The sequence below is a fragment of the Pseudorca crassidens genome, chromosome 15, assembly GCF_039906515.1.
Source record: "Pseudorca crassidens isolate mPseCra1 chromosome 15, mPseCra1.hap1, whole genome shotgun sequence".
In the NCBI taxonomy this organism is placed as follows: Eukaryota; Metazoa; Chordata; class Mammalia; order Artiodactyla; family Delphinidae; genus Pseudorca; species Pseudorca crassidens.
Genome location: NC_090310.1, coordinates 64,079,053 through 64,104,300, shown reverse-complemented (window position 1 = coordinate 64,104,300; position 25,248 = coordinate 64,079,053). Strand labels below are relative to the sequence as shown.

The window sequence follows — 25,248 nt, the reverse complement described above, 5'->3', positions numbered from 1 at the left end:
TTAAAAACATTTTATTCTGAAATAAACTCAGACTTACAGAAATGTTGCAAGAATAAAGAATTCTCACACAACCTTCACCCAGGTTTCCTAAACGTGAATATTTTTACCTCTTTCGCTTTGTCATTCTCTATTTTTCTTCTGAACCATATCAGAATAAGTAATATCCCTTTATTCTTAAATGCTTCATTGTTTATTTCCAAAAATATGTTTAGCCTACTTCTATCATATAATGATAATAGCAACAAGGTATGAGTTGAGATCAATTTCAAATGAGAATACTATAACTCTAACATTCTTTTTTATGTATAATACTGTTTTAGCTTATCAGTGGAAAAAAGCAATGATGATAGTATTTTGCTTTATCACTGAGTAGGAAAGAAACCCATGGATTCAATCTGAATTTAAATCATTACCATGCTGCTTATGCCACTTACTAAGATTGTGGTGTCTATCACGAACTTCTCGATGTTCTAGCATCTTGTTGGGTTCACGATATAGGTGGGAAGTTGCAATATCTTCTAAGGTATAGTGCTGAAGAGGTGGAGGAGTAGGATGGAACTGGCCCCCAGGATTCATGAGGGGCACAGTAAGGGCAGGACTGTGCCGGGGAGCAGGGCTAATGGTACACACTCTCTTGGCAGGAGGCTCAGGAGGAACTGTCTCTCTTTCAAAACTGCTCTCTTCCCGCCTGTAGAAGAATGGGAAGTACATGTCTGAGCCCGTCCACAAGTGTTCATGCAAACATTGCCCGAGCACCTACTTTGTGCTATGTATTGTGCTATGCACTTTCACAAACAGGAAGATGATAAGAAAAGGTTTGAGATGAGGCATGAACTGAAATGTCTTCAGGGGGCAGGCAGATAATGGAAATCACTGATTTATCCCAGCATGAAAAGAGAGGTCAAATCTATCCATAACCAAGCAGAAACATCTCAACCTCATGAAGCAAAGGAGAAAGTAAGATGACAGCATTTTCTTATGTGATAGGACTATGGAGGATTATGGGTTCAACTATATTTAGAAATGTTTCAAGGTCAAATTTGCTACTGTGGAAGTCAGTATTGGAAAGAAACAATTCTCTACACGGGAGAAAAAAGGCTCACATAATTAATATGCTTGTGAATTGGTAGGGTTTTTAGTCATTTGCTTCAATTGTAACAAATTTTCCACTGTTATTAAAATGTTGCTTCCTTCACAAACCATAGAAAATAGCAGTATACTCATACATAAATTTCGAGGATAAATTATATTGATATAATTTCAATCTTCAAAGTAAAGCTGATTCACCAACTGTTATACTTTTACAAGACTTCACGTATCAGAAAAAAATGTCTTGAACAGATTATATTTCTCATGGTTCTGGAGCAGTGGACCCACAGAATGCTCAAAAGTAGAATTTATCAGCGGGGGTATACAGAGTCACCTAAAGAGTTGAGAAGCATATTGCTGCCTGATGCTGGGACAAAGCAAAACTAAGAGTCCGTCCCTACATATCACCACAGTAAGCAAGTTCTTTTTCTTTCACAAGTAAAGGGAAAGCTCAGAGTGGTTCCAGAAAAGCAAGGACGACAAAGCTCTTCTCTGCTCACCTCTCTGGACTGGGCCTCTTTCCATTTCCATGCACCTCCATGAGCAGCTCAGAAGAGTCAGCAGGAGATGCAATACTTGTGTTGAGCAGAAGGTGTTCATGCTGAGCCAGGTACTGGGATGGTGTCTGCTTGGCGGCCCGAGCACAGTGCAGCAGTTCTCGCTGCAGCAGAGGCAGGTTCGCCTTGAAAAGAAGAGGCAGGGGCTGGAAGGCAGTTTTTCCCAGTGTTGGGCCCTATACACAGGGCTCAGCACCTCAAAAGGCTTTCACAAACAAGATGACACAAAACAAAAGCCCTTCACTCTTTGTCATTCTAATTTTCATATGCCCCCCTCTGAATAAAGTGACATCCATTACACTGAACTTGAATTACTGTTAACTTGTCTCTTGTCCCCACAAGATGTAAATCCCCTTAAGGAAGAAACTGTGCTTTATTACCTTTGAGGCCTAGTACAGAGTCAAAGCTCAATAAAGCTTTGTTGAACATAATTATTTAAAAACTTAAACATTTTTGAAGACTTCAGTTAGTTAGCGAATTAGTAATGCCTACATGGGAGTAGGAGGAATTCAGTCTTTCCTTTATCATTTTAAGTCCAGGTTTCTCTCTTGTGAATCTAAGCCATTTCTGATAGCACTACTCAACCTTGCCTTCCTGTTCTCTATTACAGCTGCCACGGAATTCCGGAAACAGTGACTATTCTGGCTTAGTTGGAACATGGGGTTTTGAAAAAAGTAACAGGCGTGATGGAAATGAAGGCAACAAACCTTAGACTAGTCTAGGATCTGAGTATACACAGGTAACCCATGGGCAGAATCTAATATTTCTTATTGTGGTGCTCCATTGAGCATGTTTCCTTATTTTGTAAAAGGATAATTATTTATGTACTGATTATTTTTCTTTCTCCTCAAACTTAAACCTCTAACAGGACAAATCATACAAAAAACCCTGTGCATCTTTAAACTTAACTGTTAAGTCCTTCATATTTAAAATATACTTTCCCCATATTTATTTTATTAAAAATATTATTATATTTCCCCCCAAATTTAAAAACAACTCAGACTGAGCCCACAGTAAGTCTTTATCCCAAGGGAAAGAGATGAAAAAGTAAAAGGAGAGTTTAATACATGCAAGTAGTTATCCCTTTACCAACAGTTAATTTAGCAGGCACCATAATTAGTGACTGTTTTAAAGCAGAAATAAATTGACAAAAACCCAAATGCTAGCCAAAAGGCTGCCAGAACAACCTACCTCATGCTGTTTTCCAAAATAACAAAAGTTAAGAATAGAGAATTTGATGATATAAAACACTTTTAAGTCTGTTCTATAACCTCAATCTTGTAGCAACTGTAAAAACTTAATTGAAAAAAAAATCATGTCAGATCTTTACATTTGTGACATGTGCCCTCTGATGAATTTTTAAATATGCTAATCATTTCCTATTAACACAAATTTCCCAAATCTCTCTGATTCTGGAGTCTTGGGGGAAATAATTATCTACTGGCTCTGATACACAGAAAAGAGACCAAGATAGAACACACAGCTGTTTCAAGGCTGAAAAAGGCACCACAGACTGCTCTGAGAGGCCAAGGTGTCAATGCCATCAGAACAGAGCCCAACACAGGCTGTGCACTGAGACCTATGCATTTTCCTGCGTGTCTATAACGCTCTAATTTTAAAAGTTTTAAAAAACCAGAATCAGTACTTCAGCTAAGATGACCCATCTTTTTGATGCATTACATTTTCTTAGGAAATAAAGGTAAAGTAAAAGAAGGTAAAAGGGGCATATTTATTTTGTCAAGACAAAACTGAAGATATTACGTGAGTACTCATATAAAAGAGAGAAAACAAATTTCTACAAATACTGTACTGACAAAAGTCAAAATACAGGGACTTCCCTGGTGGCACAGTGGTTAAGAATCTGCCTGCCAACACAGGGGACACGGGTTCAAGCCCTGGGCTGGGAAGATCCCACATGCCGCGGAGCAACTAAGTCCGTGTGCCACAACTACTGAGCCTGTGCTCTAGAGCCCACAAACTACAACTACTGAGCCCGCAAACTACAACTACTGAGCCCGCATGCCACAACTACTGAAGCCCGCGCACCTAGAGCCCGTGCCCCGCAACAAGAGAAGCCACAGCAATGAGAAGCCCCCGCACCACAACGAAGAGTAGCCCCCGCTCGCTGAAACCAGAGAAAGCCCACGAGTGGCAACAAAGACCCAACGCAGCCAAAAATAAATAAATTAATAAATTTTTTTAAAAAGTCAAAATACAAAAAAGTTGAGCTCAGTTTTTTTTGTATAGTCTACTACTAATAAAAAGAATAGAATTCATTTGATAGGGAGGGATTGAGGATAACATTTTTAGCTTATTTGGGGTTCAAAGTTAGTGCTCCATATTACCAAATCGATTACAAATGTTCACCTCCAGGGCTTTGCAAAACAATGTGGTGGGCTGGATACCGGTCCCAAGTTTCCAGACTATGCCTGGTCTAGAATACACTGTTATCTGACTCTAGTCATTCATTGCCTTTGACCTATTTTATAGGACTGCAAGTTACACATAACCGGTTGCAAAGCAAAAAACTTGTTGTCTATGAACATGCATAAAATTACATGCATAGAGGTTCTAGAGACTTCCCTTGCCCACTGCGGAAGAAGCCAATTTTACTTTTGTTTGCATATTCTTATCAATAATCCTGACCTATAATGTCTGTTCTTTGGCTTCTCCCCTGAACAGGTTATAACACCTTACAGATTCCCTCATTAATAATGAATTAAATAAAATCTATGATACAGGTTCACTTTTTAAAATCTGTATGAGTCATAATGTTACATGTTTTTAAAAATTGTTTAATGGGAAAAATAGTAACTTTACAGTGGGAAAGCATGGTGGACACCACCTTTATCAAAGTCCACATCACCAATTTATGAGACAAATTAACATCTATGTCTCCTGATAGCATGCAGTAATACCACCTACCTGCTATTTCTGCCTAAAATGCATAACCTCATTCTCATCATGAAGAAGTATCAGAAAAATCCAAATTGAAACATATGATATAAAATAACTATTCTGTACTCTTCAAAACTGTCCAAATCATAAAAGACTGAGAAGCTGTTCCAGATTAAAATGGACCGAAGAGATATGACAACGTAATCCAACATGTGATCCTGAATTAGATACAGGACCAAAAAAAAAGACATTTTGTTAAAAAGGACATTTGTGGGACATCTGGTGAAATATGAATAAGGTCTATAGATAATAGTGTTATAAATATCAATGTTAATTTCTTGATTTGATAATTATACTAAAGTATCAGTATTTAGATGTATCATGTCTGCAGCTTACCCTGAAACATTTCTGAGGAAAAAATAAATGGAAAGAAAAGAGAATAATAATGCAGATGCGATAAAATATCAACATTTGGAGAATCTGAATTTTATTGTACCATCTTGAAACTTTTTTGTGAGCATGAAATTATTTCAAAATAAAAAGTTTTTTTTTTTAAAGGAGCATATTATATATAAATTTAACTGGCTCACCTATCAGGTACACATAATAATTTTAAACAGTGTCCCCAAAAGTTATGTTCCAGGGGACATTAATTCCAGAGGATGTAATTAGAACTAGACTAACTGGGGGGAGGAAAGAAGTAAACACTGCCTTCCCACATGCTCCTGTCCTAAGGGTTAGTCCTAACTTACAAAGGCCTCTGTTTTGAGAGCCTCCTCCTGTAACACACACTCTTCCCCCCCCCCCCCCCGGCCACAACCAAAAGACTGTGTCCAGTTACTTCCTTTGCTAAGAGCCCAACCTCCATGCCATGCGTACCTCCATCCCACTCTACTCCCGTTCCCTGCCTCCCCACCTGCTCCTTCTGTGTGTCACCAACAGTGTCTGCATACAGACCACGACTCAAGGCTTTTGCAACTCTCATCTCATCAAGCATAAAGCTTATTCGCAAACCACTCACACTTCTGTAGCAGCCCCAAATATAATACAGATATAAAATGTGGCAAGCTGCCCTGATGTAGATCATAGAACAGGGATCAGTAACAGATCTTGAGGAAATGTTGAAGATAAATTACATTCCAGTAGTTATCTCATAAAAATTACCTTGAGGAATGGAATAACAAAAGGACGAAGAGGAAAGTTTGTAGCCTCTTGGAGCTTGCAATGGAATTCTTCAATTGTTACTGTTGAGTTCTGAAAAGATAAATAGCACTGTTCAACTTCTAAAACTGGACAGTGATCTAACATAAATCTGATAGTGCTGAACCCTTTGAAATAATAAGGAAAAGAATAACTCCAAGAGCACTATTATGAACTCAAATCCCTCTCAAAGGTTAACCAAATTCTGTTTCCTTTATGAAAGAAATTCAGCCTCCTTGATTTTCTTCTCTACTACCCCAAATCTAACAAATTCCCTTCTATGCTCAGCAACCTGGGCAGAATAGGGCATTGCCTTCCTCTCGTGAAGAGAGGCACTCAGGTTCCTTGTATTGAGGGGTTCATCACAAGTCACCTCAGGTACAGGTAACCAAGCTTACAGTGTTTCCAGCTGAACAGTTCCCAAATCAGTCCAGGATATCAACTTAATGACTCAGAGCCTCACGTCTTCAGAAGTTCATTTCTTCATTGGTTCTGCCTACCTCCTAACCATCAGTTCCCTAAATCTTCTAAATCGGAAGTTAACAACAAAAAAAGATGCCTTCTACCTTCCAGTGGTCTGTTTGCAAATCAGAGCACCTCCAAATGCGCAGGCTTCCACTGGTTAGATTTTAGTATTCCCGTGAAAGTTATCAGCACTTCCCCTGTATTTTTTCAGGTCTTTCTTTAAACTAAGATTCTCAGCTCTTTTGCTAAGAGGAATGTACCAATACAAATATTTTCTTCAAAGTTCACAAAATATTTTTATTTTTACTTCAATTCCCTAAAACACAGCAAAATAGTAAGTTCAAAACAAAACAAAATAAAACATCAATCTGAATTCTTGCTTGCCTGAAAGGACAATGATGACTTCTAGGATTTATTTTTATAAAATCATCAAGTGTTCAAAGATGTAACATGTACCACACAAATTATTCATCAGCAAAATATTGTTTCTTAACAAGAAGAAATGGAAAACATATAGGTCCTCAACACAAAACTGCATTAAAAACTGTAATACCATCATACATCAGAATGCTTAAGGTAGGAGGCAGATTTGTGTGCATTGAAGAAAGGTGTCTATAATATACTAAGTGAAAAACCAGGAAACATGGCAGTATATTCCAACAATCTATTTTTGAAAATAACACACATACATTTATATAGTATTTTAAGTATCTGGAAGGACAATTACAACAGTAGTTATTTCTGGATGTGAAATTATGTTGGATTTTCCAAATGTATCATACAATATTGAGAAAAAACTAAAATATTTCCCTTTGGGAAAGAAGAGTGTATCAAATTGAACCATGTTAAATGAAAATGTTTGTACAGTTTACCACATTTCATACCAAAAATGTTCTTTTAAACCTTAGCTGAGTGCTTGTTTTAAGTAAATGACAGGTATACAATGCAACCAACTCTACCGGCAATCGGGAATAAAAATTAAGTGTAAGAGAATGCTATTCACTCCCTACTACAAATAATGCAATCAGGCCTCAAACAGTAAACACAAGCAGATTAAATCTATGGAAAGACTGAAGGAAATGACTAAGTTTTCTTATGGATGGACAAAGGAGGGAAAAGATTAACTTAAGTTAGAGAAACGGACTCAAGGCTATATATACTATAGATGCCAGGCAATCCTCTATCCGAGAGGGAAGATAGGCCATTGTTCTGTTATCCTTCCCTCTCATTCAGTTACTTAATAAATAAGAGCACAGTTGTTTCCTCATAGTCTAGTGGGAAAACTGAAAAGTAAGGCATTCATTACAGTATGATCACAGTACATGTGTGCAGGACACTACTGGCATGCAGACTTAGGGGGACAAGGAAGGCTTTACAGAAGGGCCAACTGAAGAAGTGAAAGTGCAGCCTTGAGAAAGATGCTTCTGAGGAAGACAGAATGTAAGAATGCAAAGTATGAGGGGAATCTAGTCCACTGGATCCTAAGGGCAACACTTATAGAGATCTTACAAGACAATGGGTATAGATAAGCCACCAGACTAAAATTTTTTTTATCTTTTAAGATTTTTTTTAATTTTATGATTTTTAATGTGAAATATAACATTCCTTTAAAATGTGCAGAATATATGTACATTTAACAAAAAATTACAAAGCAAAATCTCTTGTAACTACCATCCATGTCAAGAAATAAAACATCACTAGCACTCCATAAGCTCCTGTGCCCTCTACTAGTTAGATATTAAATATTCAGTTTATGTGCTTATTTAGGTTGATTTCTTTTTACACAGAACTGATACATTTCCTTTGCTCTTCCTTTCTTCTCACATTTTAGGCCTTCTCTCTGCCTGAAGTGCATCATTTAGAATCTCCTTTAGTAAGGATCTAAAAGGAACTGAAATCTGACTTTTTATCTAATGATGTTTACTTTGCTGTAATTTTTTAAAAGATATTTTTGTTGTGTATGGAATTCTAGGTAGGCAGTTGTTTTACTACATTCATGATTACTTTCTGCTATGTTCTGGATCCCACTGACATTGAGAAGTCAGCTGTTGTTCCTTTGAGAAGCTGAACACAATGTTTTACCATTGTTTTAATTAGTGAAACAAACAAAATAGGCACAACCAAGTCTCTCTCTAACAGATGTAAGAGGTAAATATGAATTTTATATGGCAAAATGTTTTATCCACTGTAATAAATTTCCATAATTCTGAAAATTATCTTTCAAAAATTTTCCAAAATTCTAAGAAAAATTACAAATTGGAAGTTTACTCTAAACATGCATACTATCTTATTATCCAGTTTTGTATGCAGAAGAGACTGAAGAATTCAGATTTGACCGAGATGCTGATGTTAAACCTGAAATTCTGTCTTCCCCACCTCTAGGTTGCCAGAACCCCCACTACAGCTACCTGCCAAGACAGGTCAAACGTGGAGACGTAGCGCCCTAGGTAGAATTATAAAGAGGATGATATTTGCGGTAACATCAATACAACTTCTGATTTATATGCATAAAGCATAAAAACATAAGCATTAAAAAGCAAGACAAGAATAATTGAATCACTTTGCTACACAGCAGAAGTTAACACAACATTATAAATCAACTACACTTCAAGAAAATAAATTTAAAAAAAGAAAATTAAAAAATAAAAAACAAGACAACAGAATTTGGAATTAGTCCAATCCAAATGAGGCATCTTCAAACCTCCATGATGCTGGTTAGTGGTCTCGATCCCACTTAACTATCTTGGGCTCTCTGAGAGTAACGTGTTTCATGTGGCAGGTATACTGATCCACTCCATTGGGAGTGAACGCAGTGTGGACCAGAAGGTAGAAAGACCAGTCCTTGCTGAAAGACAGGTCTGATTGCACCATTTCCATCTTCTCCCCATTCTTCAGCAAATCAATCTGGGGTGGATGGAACCCAGACACATAGCAGTTCAGGTAATTTGGTTTTCCATTCTCTGCGGGGTGTCGTGAGTAAACCTGAACCTTCGGAGGACGATGGACAGTGTTCAGGCCAGACAGCGAGAGCAGCCCGAGCAGGACCAAGGTCACAAAGGGAGCCATCGCTACAGGAGCAGCCCAGGTGGCGGCTCTTTTAAGATTTTGAAATAACGATAATCACAGGAAGTTGCAAAAAACAGCAGATAGGTTCCTCTGTATCCTGCACCAAGGTTCCCCCAATGTTTATATTTTATGTAATTACAGTGCAATATCAAAACTAGGAAACTACCATGGTAATACGTGTGTATAGTTCTATGCCATTTTATGGCATGTGTACATTAACGTTATCACCACTGAAATCAAGACCAAGAAGTATAGAAACCCTATCTACCTTTATCCTCCCCGGTTTATAATAATAATTGTCTTAAGTATTTCCTTTATATATACTGACAACCATAACAGACAAGGTTATAATATTTGCTTCAACCATCAAACATAATTTAGACAACCCAAGAGAAGTAAAGTCCATTGTATTTACCTATATTTTTGCTTCAACCATCAAACATAATTTAGACAACCCAAGAGAAGTAAAGTCTATTGTATTTACCTATATTTTTACTCTTTCCATTTTTCCTTCACCTATCCTGATATTTTAAGATTCCTTCTTTTATCGTTCCTTTCTGTTTCAAGAAGCTCTTTTAGCTTTTTTTTTTTTTTTTTTCTGGCCACACCCTGTGGCTTGTGGGATCTTAGTTTCCCAACCGGGGATTGAACCCGGGCCCTTGGCAGTGACAGCGTGGCACTGGACCGCCAGGGAATTCCCTAGCCATTATTTTAGTGTAGGACTGCTGAAGAAAAATTCTCTTAGCTTTACTTCATGTGAAAATATTTTGATCCTTCTACCCTTCATTCAAGAAGGATATGTTTTGATAGATACAAGATTCTGGGTTGACAATCTTTTCTCCCAGCACTTGACAAATATGCCACTTCCTTCTGGCATCCATGGTTACTGATGCTTTCTCTGTTGCTTTCAAGATTTTTGGGGGATGGGATGGGATGTCTTTTTGTTGTTGTTTTTTTTTTGGCCACACCACAGGGCTTGTGGGATTCCAGTTCCCTGACCAGGAATTGAACCTGGGCCCTCAGCAGTGAGAACTCGGAGTCCTAACCACTAGACAACAAGGGAATTCCTGGGATGGGATGTCTTCTTTGAGGTCTGCTCAGCCTTTTTGAATCTGTAGGCTTGGATCTTTTGTTAAATTTGGGAACTTCTCAGGCATTATTTCAGCCCCACATTCTTTCTCTCCTCCTACTGTGACTCAGATCTTTTGTTATACTCTTTTAAATCCCTGAGGTTCTGTTCATGTTTTTTTACTTATTTTCTGTATGTTGTTTAGATTGGGTAGTGGACTTCCCAATAAATAGACTGGGTAGTTTTCTATTGTTCCAGCTTCAAGTTCACTGATTCTTTCCTCTGTTCTCTACAGTCTATTGTTGAGTCCATCACTGAGTTGTTTTTCTGGGTTTTTAAAATTTTTTATTTATTTATTTGGCTGCATTGGGTCTTTGTTGCTGCGCGGGCTTTCTCTAGTCATTGTGAGTGGGGGTCACTCTTTGTTGTGGCACGCGGGCTTCTCCTTGCGGTGGCTTCTCTTGTTGCAGAGCATAGGCTTCAGGCACGCAGGCTCAGCAGTTGTGGCATGAGGGCTCAGTGGTTGTGGCACACCGGCTCTAGAGCACAGGCTCAGTAGGTGTGGCTCACAGGCTTTGTTGCTCCGTGGCATGTGGGATCTTCCAGGACCAGGGCTCGAGCCCGTGTCCCCTGCATTCGCAGGCAGATTCTTATCCATTGTGCCACCAGGGAAGTCCCCATCACTGAGTTTTTAATTTCATTATTATAATTGTCAGTTCTCAACTTTCCATTTAGTTCTTCTTTATATCTTCTATTTCCTTGCTGAGGCTTTGTATTTCTTCATTTGTGTTGGTAACTGCTCACTGAAGCATTTTTATGATGGCTGCTTCAAAACTCGTCACATATTTCAAACATCTGGGTCATCTTAACTGATGTTTGTTGGTTACCTTTTCTCATTCCACTTGAGATGGTCAGTTCTTGGCATGACAAGCGATTTTCTGCTGTATCCTGGATGTTTTGGGTTCTATGTTGTAAGACTCCAGATCTTATCTACGTCTTCTATTTTCGAGGCATCCTCTGATAGTGTGCCATTGGGAAGAGAAGAATCTTTGATGCTCTCAGGTGGGGTATAATCCCAGGCTCCCCACTCACCCTCTGTTGATTTGTAGAAGGAAAGAGGGGTTCCCTACTGCTGGGCAGGGGTGGGAGCTCAGGCTCCCCAGTAGGCCTTGTAGGGGAAGGGGAAGGGTGTATATTATTGTGGATTTTTTCCTGAGGTGTTTGACTGCCACAGAGTGATTTTTGTCCAAAAGTTTTGTATCTTGTTTGGTTGCTCCTTTCCTAGTCCTTTGGCTAGAAGGAGGTGGGTTTTTTTTTGTGGGTTTTGGTTTGTTTGCTTTTGGTCTGTGCTCTTAGTATTTCCATAATACTGGCTTCTCCAGACCACAGGCCAGGATATATGATGACAGCACAAAGCCAAGGGAACTCACTGCTGTGTACTTGAGTCTCAAGGTCACTAGCCAATCTGCCTTCTTCTCTCCATCTTTCAGAGTCTTCTTACTTTTGTTTTATACATAACGTCCATTGTTTTTTTGTTGTTTTTGTCAGGAGGAATAGGAAGAAGTATACCTTTCTGTTATACCTCTGAACCAGACTTGATATGACTACATCATATTCCATTAAACTGAGGTACTGTCATTTACTCAGGCTTTTATAGAACATTTAGGTGGTTCAATTTTTTTTGACATTATAAATAATGTTAGTGCACATTGTTTATTATTTTATCTTAAGATGAATGTCAAGGAGAGATACTGGTAGGTCAAAGGAACTGTCTAGTTTAAGGTATAAAACTACCTTCCAGAATGTGTATTCTCCAAATAAGTAGCCAGAGTACAAAACATTTACCTTTACCTTGCAGTGGAAACTGCCACGCTTGCTTCCTGGTACAGTTACAGACCACCAGCACCTTACCTCTTCTCTTACACACCAGAAATACCAAATGCACACAGGTGAACTAAACTCTTGCTACCTGTGTGGCCTTTTCTGACTTTGCTAACGAAGTCTCCTCCACATGGAATTACTGTTCCATTTACATATGCCTACCAAAATCTTAATGATTCCTTTCATAAATACAAGACCAAATAAGGGCTTCCCTGGTGGCGCAGTGGTTAAGAATCCGCCTGCCAACACAGGGGACACGGGTTCGAGCCCTGGTCCAGGAAGATCCCACATGCTGCGGAGCAACTAAGCCCATGCACCATGACTACTGAGCCTGCACTCTAGAGCCCGCGAGCCACAACTACTAAAGCCCATATGCCACAAATACTGAAGCCTGAGCACCTATTGCCAGTGCTCCGAACAAGAGAAGCCATCACAATGAGAAGCCCTTGCACCAAAACGAAGAGTAGCCCCCACTAGCCACAACTAGAGAAAGCCCGTGCACAGCAACGAAGACCCAAAGCAGCCAAAATAAATAAATAAAAATAAATCTATAAAACAAAAAAGACCAAATAAGGCTTTCACGGATACAGAAATATAATAATCTAAAGGTGTTAATTCTCCTCCAAATTAGACAATGTTTTCAACATGATGGTAGAAAAAAAGAAAAAGAAAAAGGAAAAAGGAAAGAAAAGAAAAAAGAAAAAGAAAGGAAAGGAAAGAAAAGGAAAAATAACGGATCGGTAAGCTCAAATGCAATACAAATAAGGCAATCATTGTATCTATGAATAATGGCAGTTTTTTTTGCGGTATGCGGGCCTCTCACCTTTGTGGTCTCTCTCGTTGCGGAGCACAGGCTCCGGACATGCAGGCCCAGCGGCCATGGCTCACGGGCCCAGCCACTCCACAGCATGTGGGATCTTCCCGGACCGGGGCACGAACCCGTGTCCCCTGCATCAGCAGGCGGACCCTCAACCACTGCGCCACCAGGGAAGCCCATGGCAATTTTATTTATGTTTCTCCAATCCTTATATATTTTAAAAAATATTTTATTTATTTATGTATTATTTATTTATTTTGGCTGTGCTGGGTCTTAGCTGGGGCACGTGGGATCTTCGTTGCAGCACGCAGGCTTCTTAGTTGGGCATGCGAGTTCTTAGTTGCAGCATGTGGACTCTTAGTTGCAGAATGTGAATTCTTAGTTGCTGCATGCACGCAGAATCTAGCTCCCTGACGAGGGATTGAACCTGGGCCCCCTGCATTGGAAGCATGGAGTCTTATCCACTGGACCACCAGGGAAGTCCCTCCAATCCTTATATCTTTTTTTTTTTTTTTTTGCAGTACGCGGGCCTCTCACTGTTGTGGCCTCTCCCGTTGCGGAGCACAGGCTCCGGACACGCAGGCCCAGCGGCCATGGCTCACGGGCCTAGCCGCTCCGCGGCATGTGGGTTCTTCCTGGACCGGGGCACGGACCCGTGTCCCCTGCAGCGGCAGGCAGACTCTCAACCACTGCGCCACCAGGGAAGCCCCAATCCTTATATCTTATTTGCTAGGCTATGATGTTCAGGATTACAGTGAAGAGAAAAGAGATCCTATCTGGTTCCTAATATCAGAGGGAAAGCTTTTGAAATTTCATCACTTAGCACAGGCTTGCTAAAGTGTGTTTTATACATACAACTGTCATCAGATTAAGGAAGTTCCTGCTATAATTGGTTTGCTGTTTGTTTTTTAACAATGAATGGATATCAAATTTAACAAACATTTCTCACCTTGTATTGTCTCCAAATATATTTATAGTTTCAATATCAATTGCTATAGACTATATGTTTTTCTAAGCCCTCAAAATTCCTATCTTGAAATCTCATTTCCAATGTGTTGATATTTGGAAGTGAGGCCTTTTGGAGGTGGCTAGGTCATGAGGACAGAGCCCTAGTGAATGGCATTAGTGCCCTTATAAAAAAGACACCAGGGAGCTCTCTTGCCCATTCTGCCCTGTGAGGAAACAGTGAGAAGATGGCCATCTATGAACCAGGAAGTGGGCTCTCATGAGACACCGAATCTGCTGACACCTTGATCTTGGACTTAGCAACCTTCAAAACTATGAGAGATGAATATTGGTTGTTTATAAACTACCTAGTCTATGGTATTCTATTCTAAGAGCCTAAAAGGACTAAGACGCTGATCTGAATGAAAATCTCAGTATGTGAGATTATAAACTGGTATAAAACTTGGGAAAACCATTTGACCTTATATACTAAATTTATATACATGTATACCCTATGAAATCACAATTCCATTGTTCAGTGCAGTGCTTACACACATGTACCATAAATAAAAATGTTCATTATTTGTAATGGCCCCTGTACAGAAAAGAGTTAATATAGCTGGTCTACAACTGCTAACCTTAGGAAAGCCTGCTTGCAAGGTAAAAAACTGTAACACATGCTACAACACGGATAAACCTTGACAACATTACACTAAGTGAAATGAGCCAGCTATAAAAAGACAAATACTATGTGATTTCACTAATAGGAGGTAACTGGAGTAGTCAAGTAGAATGGTGGCTGACAGAAGCTGGGGAAAGAAGGAAATGGGGAATTATTGTTTAATGGCACAGAGTTACAGTTTTGAAAGATGAAAAGTGTTCTGAAGGTAGACGGTGGTGATAGTTGCACAACAATGAATATACTTAATACCACTGAATTGTACACTTAAAAATGGTTACGATGGTAAATTTTGTGCTATATGTATTTTACCACCTCCTCATGATGACACAATTTCAAAAATTTGGAAAAAAAAAAAAGAAACATTAACCCAAGCACAGCCATTTAAAAGAGATGATTGGCTACATCTACATATTCCTTCATAGTTAGAAAAAAATTCACTTTCTCTGTGTGTGTGTGTGTGCGCACGCGTGCGTGTGCGCATGCACGCATGCAAATGAGCTGTCATTTTTTTCTTCTACTCTTGAAATTAAGCAGACTCTACTTAATTTGCTGCTGGAATTGGCATTAACATTCTGATGGCTACTTTGCTTCCAATTATGCTCAAAACTCATTTTGACATTTAAGGCCAATTTTATTAGTCTAGAGCCAGAAATACTTTTCCATAATACTCTAAAATTTGACCAATAAAGGGACCCCACTCCCACCCCAAACAAACAAAAAGTTTCCCTAATGGATGTGGGTACTGTTTTAACAAACTCTGATTGATGCTAAACACCACTTTTCCTTCTATGAGTCTGGAATTTCATAGGTGCTATGCCAAGAGTGCCTATGTGCCCAGACCCCAGGAAAAACCTTGGGCATTGAGGGTTTAATGGGGTTCCTTGGGCAGAAACATCACACATAAGTTGCTGTATTTTCACTGCTGGGGGAAGAGTGAACTCTGTGTGACTGTTCATAGAGGAGAAAAAGGAAGCCTATATATGGATTCCTCCGGATCCCAACTGTGTTTCTCACCTTTTTGATCCAGTTGTGTATCTTTTTTTTTTCCCCTGCGGTACGCGGGCCTCTCACTGTTGTGGCCTCTCCCACTGCGGAGCACAGGCTCTGGACGCGCAGGCTCAGTGGCCATGGCTCACGGGCCCAGCCGCTCCGCAGCATGTGGGATCTTCCCGGATCGGGGCACGAACCCGTGTCCCCTGCATCGGCAGGCGGACTCCCAACCACTGCGCCACCAGGGAAGCCCCAGCTGTGTACCTTTATTATGCCTCTGTATTAAATCTTAGGGACTTCCCTGGTGGTCCAGTGGTAAAGAATCTGCCTTGCAATACAGGGGACGCAGGTTTGATCTCTCATCAGGGAACTAAGATCCCACATGGTGCAGGATAACTAAGCCCGCGTGCCACAACTACTGAGTTCGTGCGCCTCATCTAGAGCCCGTGTGCCACAAACTACAGAGCTCACGTGCTCTGGAAGCTGCGCGCCACAACTAGAGAAGAGAAAACCTGCATGCCACAACTAAAGAGAAGCCTGTGCACCACAATGAAGAGCCTGCATGCTGTAACGAAAGATCCTGCATGCCTCAACAAAGATCCTGTGGGCTGCAACTAAGACCTGATGCAGCCCCCCCCAAAAAAAAACTTAGCTGTGAGCACAACTATATGCCAAGTCTGGACAATTCTAGCAAATCTCAAGACATGGGGGTGGTACTGGGGGACCCCTGATGCTGCCTCAAAATATAAACAACTCAAATGTCCATCAAAAAGTATAAACTGTGGTATATTCCTACAATGAAACATTATACAGCAATGACAATGAACCACCTACAGTTATACAAAACAACAGGGATAGAATCTCAAATGAGGAAAAAGTCATTTATTGCATTTTGCCTTGTATGAAAGTGGTTTCCTCTGTACAATACTGAATCATCTTTTAAAGCAGCAGTTCAGAAACATTTTAGTCTCATAATCCCTCTAATTAATATGGGTTACATCTATTGATAATCATTATATCCGAAATTAAAACTGAGAATTTAAACAATATTTATTATTAACTCATTTCAAAATAACTGTACTTATCTCAAAAATGTAGTATACAGATTTGGTGCAGCATGGCATTGGCTGTAGTATTGAAGTTAAGCAAGATTCCACAAGTGATGCAATTTGTTGCCAGAAGTATGTTTTTCTTCAAAAAGGCAATAACTTCAAGCACTTGTGGTGGATACAGATTTTTGCTGCAACTCTGCAAACGTAGGCGAGACACTACCCTGGGACCAGCTGGCCTGTGGCCCTTGGGTGATGAGAGGGGAGTGCATTGCTGGGACACATAGGACATCTCCTACAGAGGACCACTCCTCTAAGGCTGAGAAACATAACTAACCTATCACATACATAAAAATACAAATAGCAATTTAGACAAAATGAGGCGGGGACTTCCCTGGTGGTCCAGTGGCTAAGACTCTGCGCTCTGGATGCAGGGGGCCAGGGTTCGATCCCTGGTCACAGAACTAGATCCCACATGCTGCAACTGAGAGTTTGCATGCCACAACTAAAGACCCTGCATGCTGCACTAAAAAAAAAGATCCTGCATGCTTGCTGCAAGTAAAAGATCCTGCACATGGCACTGAAGATCCCATGTGCTGCAACTAAGACCTGGTGCAGACAAATAAATAAACATTAAAAAAATGAGGTGACAGAAGAATGTTTCAGACAAAGGAACAAGATAAAACCCCAGAAGAAGAACCAGTGATGTGGAGATAGGCAATCTACCCAAGAAAGAGTTGAGTAATCATCATAAAGATGATCACAGGACTTGGGAGGAAAATATATGCAGAGAGCAATAAACTAGCAGTTTTTAACAAAGAATTAGAAAATATAAAGAGCAACCAAACAGAAGAATATAATGACAGAAATGAAAAACACACTAGAAGGAATCAACAGTAGACTAAACGAGGCAGAATTATGGATCAGTGAGCTGAAACACAGAGTAGTGGAAATCACTGCCGTCAAAAAGAAAAAAGAATGAAAAGAAATGAAGACAGTGTAAGAGACCTCTGGAACAACATCAAGCTCACTAATGTTTGCATTATAGGGGACCCAGAAGGAGTAGAAAAAGAGAGAAAGGGCCTGAGAAAATGTGTGAAGAGATAATAGCTGAAAACTTCCCTAACCTGGGAAAGGAAATAGTCACCCAAGTCCAGGAGGTACAGAGTCCCATACAGCAGCAGTCTCCAACCTTTTTGGCACCATGGACTGGTTTCATGGAAGACAATTTTTCCACAGGGGGCGGGGTGGGGGATGGGATGGTTCAGGCATTAATGCGAGCGATGGGGAGTGGCAGATGAAGCTTAGCTCACTCTCCTGCCACTCACATCCTGCTGTGCGGTCCAGCTCCTAACAGGCCACGGACTGCTACTGGTCCATGGCCCAGGGGTTGGGGACCCCTGCCATACAAGACTAACCTGCAGAGAAACACACCAAAACACACTGTAATCGAAATGACAAAAATTAAAGATAAAGAGAGAATATTAAAAGCAATAAGGGAAAAGCAACAACACACAAAGGAACTCCTAATAAGGCTATCAGCTGATTTTTTTCAGCAGAAACTCTGCAGACCAGAAGGGAGTGGCACAATACACTTAAAGTGATGAAAGAGAAAAACCTACAACCAAGAATACTCTACCCAGCAAGGCTCTCATTCAGATTTGGTGGAGAAATCAAAAGCTTAACAGACAAGCAAAAGCTAAAAGAATTCAGCACCCTAAACCAGCTTTATGACCAATGCTAAGGGAACTTCCCTAGGCAGAAAAGAAAAGGCCACAATTAGAAACAAGAAAATTATGAAATGGAAAAGCTTACTGGTAAAGGCAAAAATACAAAAAAGGTAGGGAATCATCCATATACAAAGCTACTGGGGAGGTAGTTAAAAGACAAAAGAAGGGGCTTCCCTGGCGGCGCAGTGGTTGAGAGTCCACCTGCCGATGCAGGGGACACAGGTTCATGCCCCGGTCTGGGAAGATCCCACATGCCGCGGAGCAGCTGGGCCCGTGAGCCATGGCCGCTGGGCCTGTGTGTCCGGAGCCTGTGCTTTGCAGCGGGAGAGGCCACAACAGTGAGAGGCACGTGTACCAAAAAAAAAAAAAAAGAAAAAAAGAAACACACAAAACTGACTTCCCTGGTGGCACATTAGTTAAGAATCTGCCTGCCAATGCACGGAACATGGGTTCAAGCCCTGGTCCGGAAGATCCCACATGCCGCAGAGCAACTAAACCCACGTGCCACAACTACTGAGCCTGTGCTCTAGAGCCTGCAAGCAACAACTACTGAGCCTGTGTGCCACAACTAATGAAGCCGCACGCCTAGAGCCTGTGCTCCGCAACAAGAGAAGCCACCACAATGAGGAGACCGCGCACTGTAACTAAGAGTAAGCCCTGCTCACCACAACTAGAGAAAGTCCACGCGCAGTAACAAAGACCCAACGCAGTCAAAAATAAATAAATAAAATAAATAAATTTTTAAAAACAAAAGAAACACACAGAACAATTAGATGTAAAATATAATATCAAAAACAATAATCATGAGGGGAGCAGAGTACAAATGCAGGGTATCTAAAACCCATTTGAAAGTAAGAGATCAGCAACTTAAAACAAGCATGTATATATATATATATAGGCTGCTATACAAAAACCTGCTATACAAAAACATATATACAGGCTGCTATACAAAATCTATAATAAATATACATACAAAAAAGAAACAGGAATGCAAACACAACACTAAAGATAGTCATCAAATCACAGAAGAGGACAAAAGAAGGTGAAAAAAAGACCTACAAAAACAAATCCAAAACAATTAACAAAATGACAATAGGTACACGCATATCAATAATTACTCTAAATATAAATGGACTAAATGCTCCAACCACAAGACAGACTGCTGAATGGATACAAAAACAGGACCCATATATATGCTGCCTACAAGAGACTCACTTCAGATTTCGAGACAAATACAGACTGAAAGTGAGGAGATGGGAAGAGGTATTCCATGCAAATGGAAATCAAAAGAAAGTTGGAGTAGCAATACTCATATCAGACAAAAGAGACTTTAAAATAAAGAATGTGGGGACTTCCTTGGTGTTGCAGTGGAAGACTCCACGCTCACAATGCAGGAGGCCTGGGTTCGATCCCTGGTCAGGGAACTAGATCCCACATGCATGCCACAATGAAGAGTTTGCATGCCATAACTAAGAAGCCACCAAGCTGCAACTAAGGAACATGCCTGCTGCAACTAAGACCCAGTGCAACCAAATAAATAAAATAAACAAATAAATATTTTTTAGAAAAAGAAAGAAAGAAAAAGGCTATGACTGGAAATTCCCTAGTGGTCCAGTAATTAGGACTCCGTGCTCTCACTGCCGAGGGCCTGGGTTCAATCCTTGGTCAAGGAACTAAGATCCCACAAGCTAAGGAGTGTGGCCAAAAAAAACCAACCAAACAAACATAATGATCAAAGGATCAATCCAAGAAGAAGATAGAACAATTAATTGTAAATACGTATGCACACAACATAGGAGCACCTCAATTATATGGCAAATGTTAACAGACATAAAAGGAGAAACTGATGGTAACACAATAATAGTGGGGAACTTTAATACCCCACTTACATCAATGGACAGATCATCCAGACAGAAACTCAGTAAGGAAACACAGGTCTTAAATGACACATTAGACCAGATGGACTTAATTGATATTTACAGGGCATTCCATCTGAAAGCAGCAGGATACAAATTTTTTGCACGTGTAAATGGAACATTCTCCAGGACAGATCACATGATGGGCAAGAAAGCAAGACTTGGTAAATTTAAGAAACCTGAAATCATATCAAGCCTCTTTTAAAACACAAACACATGGAGGCTAAACAACATGCTACTGAACAACCAATGGATCACTGAAGAAATCAAAGAGGAAATAAAAAAATACCTAGAGACAAATGAAAATGAAAACACAATCCAAAACCCATGGGACGCAGCAAAAGCAGTTCTAAGAGGGAAGTTTATAGTGATACTAGCTTACCTCAGGAAACATGAAAAATCTTAAATGAACAACCTAAACTTACACCTAAAGCAACTAGAGAAGAACAAACAAAACCCAAAGTTAGTAGAAGGAAAGAAATCATAAAGATCACAGCAGAAATAAATGAAGTAGAGACTAAAAGAAAAACAAAACAGAAAACATCAATGAAACTAAAAACTGGTTCTCTGAAAAGATAAACAAAATTGATAAACCTTTAGCCAGCCTCATCAAGAAAAAAAAGGGAGAGGGCCCAAATCAATAAAATCAGAAAAGGAGAAGTTACAACTGACACCACTGAAACACAAAGGATCTTAAGAGACTACTAGGAGCAGCTATATACCAATAAAATGGACAACCTAGAAGAAATGGACAAATTCTTAGAAATGTACAACCTGCCAAGACTGAACCAGGAAGAAACAGAAAATATGAACCAGCCAATTGCCAGTAATGAAATTAAATATGCAACCTGGGGTTTCCCCGGTGGCGCAGTGGTTAAAAATCTGCCTGCCAATGCAGGGGACATGGGCTCGATCCCTGGTCCGGTAAGATCCCACATGCCGCAGAGCAACCAAGCCAGTGAGCCACAACCACAGAGTGTGTGCTCTAGAGCCTGTGAGCCACAACTACTGAAGCCCGCATGCTCTAGGGATCGTGCTCCGCAACAAGGGAAGCCACCGCAATGAAAAGCCTGTGCACTGCAACAAAGAGTAGCCCCCACTTGCCACAACTAGAGAAAGCCCACACGCAGCAACAAAGACCCAACACAACCAAAAATAAATAAAATTAAAAAAAAAAGAAATTAAATAAGCAACTTAAAAACTCCCAACAAACAAAAGTCCAAGACCAGATGGCTTCACAGGTGAATTATACCAAACATTTAAAGAAGCATTAATACCTATCCTTCTGAAACTATTCCAAAAAATGGCAGAGGGAGGAACACTTCCAAACTCATTCTATGAGGTCACAATCACCCTGATAAAGATATTACAAAAAAAAAGAAAATTACAGGCCAATACCACTGATGAACACAGATGCAAAAATCCTCAACAAAATACCAGCAAACAGAATCCAACAATACATTAAAAGGATTATACACCATGGTCACCACAAATTAATCAATGTTATACACCCATTAACAAACTGAAGAATAAAAACCATATGATCATCTCAACAGATGCAGAAAAAGCTTCTGATAAAATTCAACACCCATTTATGATAAAAACTCTTCAGAAAGTGGGCACAGAGAGAACATACTTAGCATAATAAAGGCCACATATGACAAACCGACACCTAACAGCATACTCAAGGGTGAAAAGCTGAAAGCATTTCCTCTAAGATCAGGAACAAGAAAAGGATTTCCACTCTTGCCATTTTTATTCAACATAGTTTTGGAAGTCCCAGCCACAGCAATCAGAGAAGAAAAAAAAATAAAAGAATCCAAACTGGAAAAGTAAAAGTAAAACTGTCACTGTTTGCAGACGACATGATGCTACATACAGAAAATCCTAAGGATGCTACCAGAAAAATACTAGAGCTCATCAATGAATTCAATAAAGTTGCAGGATACAAAATTAATATACAGAAATCTGTTGCATTTCTATACACTAACAACAAAATATCAGAAAGAGAAATTAAGCAAACAATCCCATTTAACATTACATCAAAAAGAATAAAATATCTAGGAATAAATGTACCTAAGGAGGGAAAATACCTGTACCCCAAAACTACAAGACACCGATGATAGAAACTGAAGATGACAAACTGATGCAAAGATATACCTTGTTTTTGGATTAGAAGAATGAATATTGTTAAAATGACCATACTACCCAAGGAAATCTACAGATTCAATGCAATCCCTATCAAATCACCAATGGCATTTTTCACAGAACTGGAACAAAAAAATTTTTAATTTGTGTGGAAACACTAAAGATCCCAAATAGCCAAAACAATCTTGAGAAAAAACACTGCTGGAGGAATCACACTCCCTAACTTGACTATACTACAAAGCTACAGTAATCAAAAAAGTATGGTACTGGCACAAAAACAGACACACAGATCAATGGAAAAGGACAGAAAGCCCAGAAATAAACCCATGCACTTATGGTCAATTAATCTACAACAAAGGAGGCAAGAATATACAACGCAGAAAAAACAGTCTCTTCAATAAGTGGTGCTGGGAAAACTGGACAACTACATGTAAAAGAATGAAATTAGAACATTCTCTAACACCATATAGAAAAATAAACCCAAAATGGATTAAAGACCTAAATATAAGACTGGATACTGTAAAACTCCTAGAGGAAAACATAGGCAGAACACTCTTTGACATAAATCACAGCAATATATTTTTGGATCCATCTCCTAGAGTAAGGAAATAAAAAAATAAATAAACAAATGGGATCTAATTAATCTTAAAAGCTTTTGCTCAGCAAAGGAAACCATATACAAAATGAAAAGACAATCTACAGGCTGGGAGAAAATACTTGCAAACAATGCAACTGACAAGAGATTAATCTCCAAAATATACAAACAGCTCATATAGCTTAATATCAAAAAAACAAACAACCCAATTTAAAAAAAATAGGCAGAAGACCAAAATAGACATTTCTCCAAAGAAGATATACAGATGGCCAACAGGCACATGGAAAAATGCTCAACACTGCTAATTACTAGAGAAATGCAAATCAAAATTACAATGAGGTGCCATCTCATGCTGGTCAGAATGGCCATCATTAAGAAGTCTCCAAATAATAAATGCTGGAGAGGGTATGGAGAAAAAGGAAACCTTTTTCTTTTACATTCCCACTGTTGGTGGGAATAGAGTTGTCATATGCTCCTGAGCATATATCTGGACAAAGCTATATTTTGAAAAGATACGTGCACCCCTATGTTCACAGCAGCAGTATTTACAATAGCCAAGACATGGAAACAACCTAAATGTCTATCAACAGATAAATAGATAAAGAAGATGCAGCATATACACACAATGGAATATTACTAAGTCATAAAAAAGAATGAAATAATGCCATTTGCAACAACATGGATGGATCTAGAAAGAGATTATCATACTAAGTGAAGTAAGTCAGGCAGAGAAAGACAAATAGCATACAATATCGCTGAAATTTTTTTCTTTTTTAGCTGTGTGGCGCAGCTTGCAGAATCTTAGTTCCCCAACCAGGGATTGAACCATGGCCCACAGCAGTGAAAGCACAGAGTCCTAACCACTGGACTGCCAGGGAATTCCAATTATCACTTAAATGTTGACTCTAAAAAAATGATATAAATGAATTTGTTTACAAAACAGAAATAGACTCACGGGCATAGAAAACAAACTATGTTTACCAAAAGGGAAAGTGGGGAAGGAATAAATTAGGAATTTGAGATTAACAGATACACATTACTATGTATAAAATAGATACATAACAAGGACCTGCTGTATAGCACAGGGAACCATATTCAATACCTTGTAATAACCTATAATGGAAAAGAATCTGAAAAAGAATATAACTGAATCACTTTGCTGTACACCTGAAACTAACACAACGTTGTAAATTAACTATCCTTCAATTTTTAAAAATGGTTAAAAAATGTAGTAAGGAGAATGGCACTGTTTGTACAGTTTTGCAAATCTCTCTGCTATCTAGCTTAATAAAAGAGAGCTGGATTCTCCTAATTTGCTTCTGCATTTAACCTGTTTCAACATCCTATGTCAAGCAGCCTCTAGAAAATTCCACAATACAGTCATGAGAGAATAAGAGTCAAAAGGCAAGTAACATTTTAGTATTATTATGAAAATGTTTTTGACCTCTTGGACTTCCAAAAAGGGTCTTGAGAAATCCTAGGGGTCCCTAATCACACTTTGAGAACTGCCTGGTAAAAATTTAGTACTGTGATTCATCTTTATCACATACAGAGGGTAATATGCAGGAGCACAGTGTGCTTTTAGTTGAGGTAAATCTTGAGGAATTCAATTTACAAACATTAAGAACTGGAAGCTCGTCCCTTATATACACTAAGAGTCAAACCTCTCCCAGCTGTCAACGTAAGAAGATCACTACCTTATATCATGGATTTGCCACTCAGTATGGGAAAAAAATTTGTTCCTTGAAAATCCTAAAGAAATTGTATTTGCACGAGGAGCTGAAGAATGTAATCCATTTGATACTATATATTTAGACCACAAAACTTGTAATTTCACAAATTATTATCTTGAAAATTAAACCATTTGTCTTTTTTCTCTGGTTTGGAAACAATGCACCAGGCACTGAATATATTAAGGAACACAACTTAGTTGAACCTCAGTGGGCCTCTTGAAACTCACTTTTAAGAGAAATTTAAAGTTGTTTATCGGAATTAAATTGATACCGTAAGAAACAATACGGTAGAGCTTCCCTGGTGGCGCAGTGGTTGAGAGTCCACCTGCCGATGCAGGGGACACGGGTTCGTGCCCTGGTCCGGGAGGATCCCACATGCCGCAGAGCGGCTGGGCCCCGTGAGCCATGGCCGCTGAGC

General features: G+C 39.4%; 1 protein-coding gene and 1 pseudogene across 2 annotated transcripts in view; both read right to left on the bottom strand.

The window, feature by feature from the left end:
- CBFA2T2 (CBFA2/RUNX1 partner transcriptional co-repressor 2) overlaps positions 1-25,248 on the bottom strand; it is a 169,997-nt gene that overhangs the window by 18,894 nt on the left and 125,855 nt on the right. For both annotated transcript variants that reach the window (XM_067707834.1, XM_067707835.1), the window contains exons 4-6: positions 5,709-5,798; positions 1,590-1,771; positions 435-688 (exon numbers count right to left, since the gene is read on the bottom strand). In XM_067707834.1, the coding sequence (XP_067563935.1) occupies positions 435-688; positions 1,590-1,771; positions 5,709-5,798 (526 nt within the window). The remainder of the gene's footprint in view (positions 1-434; positions 689-1,589; positions 1,772-5,708; positions 5,799-25,248) is intronic.
- Positions 8,352-9,296, bottom strand: LOC137207709 (beta-2-microglobulin pseudogene; annotated as a pseudogene).